Source organism: Morus notabilis, unplaced genomic scaffold, assembly GCF_000414095.1.
Source record: "Morus notabilis unplaced genomic scaffold, ASM41409v2 Scaffold75, whole genome shotgun sequence".
Lineage (NCBI taxonomy): Eukaryota > Viridiplantae > Streptophyta > Magnoliopsida > Rosales > Moraceae > Morus > Morus notabilis.
The window spans coordinates 619,814-629,510 of record NW_010361425.1 but is presented as its reverse complement, the minus strand read 5'-3'; the positions used below and the strand labels follow the sequence as shown (position 1 = coordinate 629,510).

At 34.2% G+C, this 9,697-nt stretch overlaps 1 protein-coding gene across 1 annotated transcript in view; it reads right to left on the bottom strand.

Moving 5' to 3' along the window:
* Positions 1-2,611, bottom strand: part of LOC21406630 (NADH dehydrogenase [ubiquinone] 1 alpha subcomplex assembly factor 3) — a 3,504-nt gene extending 893 nt beyond the window's left edge. Inside the window, exons 1-4 of the mRNA XM_010099434.2 lie at positions 2,326-2,611; positions 1,884-2,000; positions 1,415-1,449; positions 577-677 (exon numbers count right to left, since the gene is read on the bottom strand). Of these exons, the coding sequence (XP_010097736.1) occupies positions 577-677; positions 1,415-1,449; positions 1,884-2,000; positions 2,326-2,510 (438 nt within the window). The 5' untranslated portion in view covers positions 2,511-2,611. The remainder of the gene's footprint in view (positions 1-576; positions 678-1,414; positions 1,450-1,883; positions 2,001-2,325) is intronic.
* Between the last annotated feature and the right edge of the window lie 7,086 nt (positions 2,612-9,697).

The following is a 9,697-nucleotide window of genomic DNA, read 5'->3' as shown; positions in this document are numbered from 1 at the left end:
TCTCCCCCTTTTCGCCCCCCCCCCCCCCCCCCCGGTCTGTTTTTATTGCATCTTTTACCCTTGATTTTATACATTTTCAAATATATCTCCTTTAAATATTTTTCTTACGGTTATTTAAATTTTTTTTTCCTAATTACCTTGCTAAATTAATTTATTCACATATGTGTCCCTACATAAAAATCTTTTACATGTGACCTTCATAAATTTCAACTTGAGTTGTGAAGCATTTCGCACAAGTTTTTTTCTTTTTTTTTAAACCTTTTTTCCCTGTCTTTTGCATCAGATTTTTTCCCACTTTATTTCTTTTACCGTTCCTTTTTTCTTCCTCTTTTTTCCCTTGGCAATTTGTATAACCATTATTTTAAATGAGTCACGCATTTTTGACTAGTATTTAAATAAATGAAAAGTAGTCAAAGAAGACGAACAAAATTGTTGCTTTGCTTCAAGCCTCAATATTAGTATGTTAGCTACTTTTTGACCCATTTGCGTAGCACAAGCAGCTCTGAGGTACAACACAGCAAGAATAAGGAGTAAGGACTAGTGCTGGAACATTTTCAGAAGCTACAACAAACATACCGAGTCTAAGGCTTCCAATTTCATTCCAGTGGATCTAATGAAGCGTCGTAGTTCAGGATCAACCGGTTCAATGTTCCTTCCACAGCCAAGTATCAAAATCTCTGAGATGAAGTATCACAAAAGAGGTCAAGTTCTTAAAAAAAAAAAAAAAAAAAGAGGGGGGGTGTTCATAGAAATATCAGAAGCAGAGATGTGACTAACATACCAGCCATTATTGCGTACTAAACCTCATATGTAAAGTTCATGCACTCAACCACATGCATACGGTTCTAGCAAAAAATAAATAAAAGAAACAAAGAAATAAACCATATGACGATCTACCAAACGAAGCACCAATCAAAGACCAATGTTTTAACTTTTTTCTTTCATCTTCGTTTCTTTTCCAATAATGCATCATTCATTTGTGTTCAGTAGGAGGGAGAGATGGAGGGAGGGAGAGGGGTGGAGGGAGAGGGGCGGGTGGAGAGCCTCAATCCTCCTTCTCTTTGGTCCTACTTAGTTGGAAGAATCTAATGGTTCCTAAATTTGATATTTTCTATGGCTTTTATTCTTATTATTATTATTATTATTATTTTTTCATTTCTATATGATTACTGAAATTCTTGGTTCTTATTATTACTCAAAAAACCAAAGCATTAAGTGCAATTAATCAAAGATCGAGCTTTTCTTTGAACAGACATGTGCATGTTTGTGATCGGTAGAGACTTATTATCTTAAAATCCCTTCAGGATTTTGATTTAGAATAATTTGCCGATAGTGACATAGAACAAAGTGCTCAAGAAAAATAAAAACAGTTCAAAAGACAACTTAAAAAGATTAAACAACAATAAGTTCTTACCTGGTATAGGGCGCACAACTTTGAAAATGGATAAACTGCAGCACAACAAGAAACAAAACATACAATAAGAGTCGAACAAAAACAAGCGACAATATAGATTTTCAACTTACTTGTCAACAAATCTCACCAAAAAACAAATGCAAGTGCATAAGAGTGCATAAATATGTACACACACACACACACACACATGGATACATATATGTACTTGTTTCTATCCTCATAACTGAAATACATAAAAAAAAAAAGAAAAAAAAACACACACACACACACATAAACTTCACAATTTCCAGTAACCATTACTGTATTAATTTGTAAGTACGTTTCCAGGTGATAAAAAACACTGAGACTGTAACATACAAAAATTGGAATAGTTTTCTTTTTCTTTTTTTTTTTTCTTTTTCAAATTGAATTGAAGTAGAATAAAAAGAAAGAAAATGTCCAATTAGCATAAGAAAAATAGAGAGTGCACCTATCAGGAGTGATTTCTGAGAATTTCTTGGGAGCCCAAGACATTAACAAATTCCCAACACAAAGCAAGCTTCCTTCATACTCCACACCATTCACCGTGAATCCCGTATCCGTATACCTTCACCCAAAAAAAAAAATCAATTTAATTTTACTTATTCCAGACCTAACTTCAATTTGTAACATCCACACTCCATAACCAGAAATTGTTCCAGTTCGTGTTTTTCATCACATTTCCCTAATTCCCCATCATATTCCGTCAAATTCTTGGGCGAAATCGTATAAACTTTTTAGTCGCGAGGTAAAAAAGGATAAAAATTTAGTAAAATTTACAGGTTTTCAGACTTCGATCATGAAATCAACCATTTTCACAAATTCAACAGCTAAAATCAACGGTTTGAAACAGAAGAAAACAAATGCGAAGAAGGGATTAGGAAAAACGAAACCGTTGAAAGCGAAGCTGGTCGTCAGGGACGTTGTCGATGAGGTTGATCTGATCGTAGAGGGAGAAGGCTCGTCTGAGGGAAGGAAGCGTTTGTTGATACGACGCCGTTTTCGGCTTCGGCGGCTGTTTCCGGAGGCTCCTTATCAGTTTCGGCAGCGTCGCCACCGCTCTCTCTCCCCCCGCCATTGCCGAATGCTGGCTGATCTCTCTTTCACTTTCTCTCTCCTCTCGCGACTCTTCTTTCTTCTCACTCTTCCGCTTGTTTTACGGTTTTGCCCTTGCAGGCTTCTAAATAGGGAAATTACCCTACAAAGAGAAATGTTAGTAGGACCCTTTGTCTCTCTTTTTAATATTTTTTTATTTATTATTTAACATATAAATTCTATTAATATTATATATTATTATTTATATAAAAAATGAGATAATAAAATTTAAGTGTCAAATAATTAATGAATAAAGTGAGGAAGAGAATAATAGAAAAATTAGCATTTCTCACAAAATAAACCAAAAGTATATATAATTAAATTAGGAAGGAAAAATGAGGGCAATAAGGTAAATAGGTTTTTTAAAAACGATTTTGGAATAAATAACACATTAAAATATTTGATACTCGTAAATAAACTTACATTATTATATATATTAAAGAAAAGACATAGTTTACTGTGCATAGTACAGGAAAATACTAAGGTCTCGTTCACTTCGCTGATTCGAGTTTAAAATTCGAGTTGAGATGTGATTTTATATGAGAGCTTTTTACTGTAGCAAAAAAGTTAGATGTGATTGTTTGTGAAAACTTTTTACTGTAGAAAAACTCGAATTCTAAACTCGAATCAGCGAAGTAAAAGGAGCCTAATTTTACTTTTAAATTTAAATTATCGACTTTGTCCTTTTTTCATTTCTTTTTCTTTTTCTGTGCAATAATTTATGGGTCTTTTTATGCTTTATGATATATGATTGTACACTTTTGTCTTTACCTTTTTATTTCTTTATTTGTTATTGTATTTATTAATTTATATCAATTATCAATAAAATTAATATTTATTATTTTGAATACATATCTTTACAGTCTTTTATCATTTTAATTATGAATCAAAGGCAACAGATTCACTCAAAAAATATCCAAAGACCAAGTAATATAATTATTTTTAAATCCTTTGAGTTACACTGCATATAATTAATGATTTTCAACTTCTTTAATTATTATTATTAATTTTTTTAAAATTTATATTATACAGTTAAAAAAAAGAAAACAAAAACTATAATACATTATAAGAAACTTTTAACTAGATTATTATATAGATATATTTATATGTATATATAAACTAATCTTATACTATCAATATTTTTGATTTTTTGTATAATACGACATTATTTTTTGTAACAACGCGCAAACTTTTTGTTGGGGAGACACCACATGCGAAATTGGCCCAACACACTTCAAGAGCCTAACTTGACCCAAAATGTTAACCTATTAGGTCTTAAGTCATTCTATGTATATAAATCACTTCACATTCTCATCTACTTTCCATGTGGGACAACACACACATGCACTTTTCTCAACAATCTCCCCATCATGTTTGTGTTCACTGAGCTCCCCCTCGAATTAAAGTTTCAAGTAGTCGGCACATCTAAGCATCACACTCCAAACAAGAGCCAACTCAAGCATGGGAATGAGAGTTGAAACCATGCGAGTCCACCAAATGCTCCACCATCCGCGCACCTGCAGGAACACCAACTCTCCACGGGAGGCAACGTGGGTACTGTAACCGAGTGTGATTACTTGATCCATGTGAACCATCGGCTCTCATACACTTATTGGGGAGACATCACATGCGAAATTGGTTCAACACACTTTAGGAGTCTAACTTAATCCAAAAGGTTCACCTATTAAGTCTTGAGTCTTTCTATGTATATAAACTACTTCACATTTTCATCAACTTTCCATGCGGAACAACACACATACACTTTTCTCAACACTACTAGTAAATTTTAAAGAGAAAGGATAATGACAAGGATTAAAAAATAAAAAATAAAAACTTGACACAACCATAATAACTGTGATGATCCTTCTCATATCCTCAAAAGCGGCTCTCTCCCTGTTTCTTTTACAAGAAGTTGAAGCTAGATTGCATTTTTATATCCCTCATTCCTTCAATTTTTTAATTTTTGTAATAAAATTTTTGAAAAATAGATTACTATAAGCAACAATGTTGAATTTGACTATCGAATAAAAACTTTATGATATAGTGAAGGGCCTAGTTAAATATTTTTTAATTAGTCAAAATTATATATGTAAGGAAGATGATGTTTAACATTTATTTTTTTTTTTCCTTACAGTTAACATTGATATGATTTTTTTTTTAACTCATTTTCCCTCTGATTGTCAGTTTTTGAATTTTAACTCTTGATTCCAATTTGCTTTATAGTGGGTGTGTTGATCAATGTTTTCTGTATCAGGTTTGTCGTTAACTTTTTTTTTTTTTTTTGGCACAACGTTGGTTATCGCTGTTGTTTGGTCTTCTTCGTTTGTCGGTTTTTTTTTTTTTTTTTGTTTGTAGCCAATGCTTTTGCAAAGAAGTTGGCTTCGTATGGGTTTTATTCTGGTTATTGAAAGGCATTATTCATCAAATTTCATCCTTCTTTTCGTCTCCTGAGATTTGGTTGCTCTACCATTTCATCGATTCAGTACTCAATGATGGGATTGGTTTCCTCTATCCTAGATCATGCACTTTAATGAGTCTCTTTTCTTTCCATCTTTGGGTCGATCCTTATGGATTGTGGTTTATTTGTTTTTCTTTGGGAGTTTCTTTTTTCGCTATGCTTTTGGAGTTGATAAGCAATTTTCTTTTTCATATTATTATATTTTTTCCTTTTTATTTTTTTGATAAATGTTTTACGTTTTTAATAAACTTGAGCGAAGGCTAGATAGAGAATGGGTTATAATTATACTAGATATCTCTTCATTAAAAAAAAAAAAAAATCAAACAAACCACATACCTTAGCAACATTTTTTGGGACAAAAAAATTAAAAAAACATGAAATAAAATAATGACAAGAAAAGAAAAGGAAGAAAGAAAGCAGACCCAATGCATGAAACAAATTAACACATGTAATGGTACAAACATTTATTAATATGAAGGGTCGAAATAAAAGGATTTTGCCTTGTAATGTACTGAAGTGATGTATCCTTGCTTATCATCATGTAATTGCTCTGCGACAGCATCGCGACAGTTAATAGGTGCCAGAAGGGCCCCACGACGTCCAGGGACGACACGACAACCGATGGACGTGCCTTTAACTACAATCCTACATTCACCACACTGATTTGGATGAAAGATAGAAGCTTGTAAAGTGTTTAAAGTAATCTCAAAAAATCCGTTTGTATCTGTTACGGCGTTGCTAATGACAGTTCTGTCTTTATCGCATGCCAACACCACATTCAATCCAGCTGGTAACGACGGGTCGTTTCTCTGGTGGGAAGGAAATTGGCATTGAACCACGCCTGAAATACCAACCTGGCCTATTCCAGTGATATCTCGGACTGTGTTTGGATCGACAATGTTGTCTAACAAGGCACAATAGGTCATAGAGCTCATGCAATAAATGATCAGCAGCAAAAAAGAAAGATGCTGCACAGGTGGATACGCCATAATGAAGTTTTTTTTTCACTGGTTAGTTTAGATGAGATATTGACTATTTGAGTTGAACAAATGAGTTTTGATGCTCTTGTTTTTTTTGCTTGAAAAGTTTGGGAACAAGACGACCTTTTTTATAGCTCGTGAAGGGTTGGAATTTTCTATTCAGTAAGTCCGGACACGATGACAAATATACCCAAATATTGCATGCGTCCCACGTTCTTAAACCAGCGAAGACTACCTTTGGTGATCTGAAAAGATACTATATATATATATATTGATGAAAAACACGAGAAAACAATTTATGAAAAAAAAAAAAAAATTATTGCAAATCCTACACATCGTGATTATTGAAACCCGTATCTAACCTATAGAACACCCGTCAGCACGGATTTTTTTATTTTTAATGTGAATTAAAGCCTAATCAATCTCAAATGATCTTTAAAAAAAAAACATCTTATCTAGTATAATATGCACACGTTCTTCCGCACAAGAATCTCTTTTTTTTTTTTTTTTATTTTAATTTTTTTTTTTTCCGACCACCCTTTCTTAACCCAAAGACCAATTCTTAGCTAAATGTGGGCTGCATGAATTGTAGATCTAGGATAAAAAAAAAACATCTTATCTAGTATAATATGCACACGTTCTTCCGCACAAGAATCTCTTTTTTTTTTTTTTTTAATTTAAATTTTGTATCTGTCCGACGACGCTTACTAAGCCTAAGACCAATTCTTAGCTAAATCGTGGGCTGCATGAATTGTAGATCTAGGAACACGGTTAACTAAAGGGCCAAGAAAGAAAGAAAGAAAACATTTAGAGCCCGTTTAGTTAGAGGATTCGTTCTCTGATTCGAATCATGGTTCATGATTTGTTACAGTATTTTCTCTCACAAAAAATACATGTAAATCAAAAATAGTTCTAATTTTATGGTTCTAATTCATGAACCAAACGGGCTCTTAAAGTTAGATACAAGTTCCAAACTCAAAAATATTAGGGGATTATAAATTATGTTCAGAGAACACAAAAAATAACAAAATGTTGTTTTCTAAATTTTCTACTTTTCATAACTTTGTTCTTAGAAATTATTTCCAAACAAATTACCCAAACATGTTTTTTTTTTCTTAGATAGCGAATTTTGTTTTTTAAAGCAAAAACAGGCTTTTAAGTTGCAGGGCCAAATAGATCCCTATATTCTATTTTTCTTAGGAAAAAAAAAAGAGAATAACGAATTTGGATATTTTAGGTTAGAAAAATAACGTCTTTATTGTAAATGATTCAGTTGCGTAACAAATTTATAAAGTAAATATATTGTAAATATGATCCATAAATGAATCATCTACCGTAAATATATTATTTATGATAAATATTTTTCTAAAATTATATTAAGCTATTTCTCCCCCCTTTTTTTATGCACGTAAAAAGTTCGTCTCTTGTGCTTGGAGGTTTGACTTGATGGAAGTAATGGAGGGTTGGTCTCTCTCTCTCTCTAATATCATGTCATTAACATACCGTTTATCATATCCATAGTCGTGAGAGTGCATAATATCATGTAATTATCACATTGCTTATCATGTCCATGCTCGTGCCAGTGTCAAGCCTTCAATGTGTCGTCCTCTAAGCATGTTTCGTGCTTAAAAGGCGCGTTAAGCCCAACCCATTTCATAATCGTGCTGAGCCAGACCCATTTAATAATCGTGTTATGCCTACATTTTAACGTGTCATACCAGTGCCAACTCTCTAAACCCTTAATATTGCAACTTTAATCACACAATATAACTTCCTAATCAAACGGTTCTTTGACTTGGCTAAATTCGCCCTTTAGCTACCCTTTTGCTAAATAACTCCTAATAGTCTAATAAAGCTAACTTTGCCCTTTAGCTAAATGATGGTTAACTAATATGCTAGGAAACTCGTGATTTATTTTGTACTGCAGGATTAAAATTATAAATCATTACAAATATATAATTTTCCCTGCCACATAGTTCAATCACCTGTTACCATGCAGAAATATATCACAAGAGTTATACATCACTTTTCCATGGCATTATCGGATGACATAATTGGATACAATTTTTTTTTTCCCTGCTGAATGATAGAGGGTAGTGCATCATAACTAAATTAAAAGCAATTGCTTACTGTTAGTTGTATCTAACACATTTCTCACATGGAAACACGATTACATTTCCAAGGTTCCAGTTCCACCATCTTTTATCCTGTTCCATCTCTTGCATTACAAACATAATGCTCATAGAATTTATTATGTTCAAGGATACTCCAACAATTTCATTGGCAAAAAAATGAATGTTCAAATGTTGTTCTTAAAGTAAAAAATACATTTCTCATTTGCTGTTTGCGGGCTTACAATCCTCAGAAGCTAAACATAAACAAATTGATCAGAATGCAAAATTTACTGGTCTATAAAGAAAACTTAGAAGAAATAAAGATTTCTTTACAGGGCAAATTTTTGACCTTTTATTACGTTCAGTGATACAAAACTCAAACGATACTAACTTGTCAAGAAGCAGCATATGAAGGAGGAGGAAGAAAAGGAAATGGTGCAACAGAGGCATATGCAACGGGTGGCCGCACTTGTGTGCCCTTGTTCTTCTTTCGGTTGACATCCTCACTCTCTTGTGGAGAGGTTGCAAGTTCCACCATACTATCTAACTTCTCATCTTCAGTGCAATGTTGATCATCGGAAAGACGGTGGAACAGAATTCCCGACATGAAAACAGGAAGATACAAAAGACTGGCATAAAACATCCTCCTTGCTCTATGCGCAGTACGGTCTCAAGTTAAACTCCAAAAGACTCAAGTTAAACCCCAAAAAAACAAGCCCTAAGTTTTTTTTTTTTTTTTTTTTTTTTTGTGTGGAATTAGAGAGGTGGGTGTTGACGGTTGGATTTCGTCAACAATAAACCCGCCAGATTACCTTGGGGTTACCCTTTGGATTATCGGCTTGTGAGTTTAATGAAAGTGTGGATTCTAGTTTGATTTAAGTATTTTTGTATTTGAATGAACTGTATGTAAATGAACAAGAAGAATTTTATAGTGGTCCACTCTATAAAATTAGAGCTACATCCACTGTGTATATTGTATTTCTTTTGTGGAGATTATAATTTACAATAAATGTTATCTCTCTCTTGTTCTTTCTCCTCTGGAATCTCTGGACCTCTTCCCTATTGGGGGTCCTTCTTCTTTTATACTCGGGCTTCCTTCACTGGGTGGGTTTCCTTCGTAGGTAGGAACACTCAAGTGCTCTCCCTCTCTAGGCCCAGACATAGCCCACTAATTAGTACTGTTCACTCAACCAATTAGTCTTCTATTACGGCTCTGTGACTCTCCGTAATGCTTTTCTGTCCCCTGGGGGGGCGGTTTGTAAACTTGCAATTAATGCTGTCAGACTTCTCTTATCTTTGCACGTAACCCATCGTGTCTTAAAGGGACGTTCCCCTCGTCGTCAGCGCTGTTTAACCTTTCTCGCCCTTTCTAGCGATATTTTCTGCAGTCGAGGGATCTTGTCGTGTCAACCCAGGCAGAGTCAACCGTCGACGCCTCATGGGGTCGTCGCCCTAATCATGGACTTCATCTTCGGGCTCTACAGCTGATCTTGAGGGAAACGAAGCGTCGAGGGTTGAGTGTTCGGCGGAAAGCAAGTATAGCCACGTGTCGTGGTGCCGTTGGTCCAGGTGTCCATCATATTTTCCCACACAACAGTGGGTATTAGGTAATGAGAGG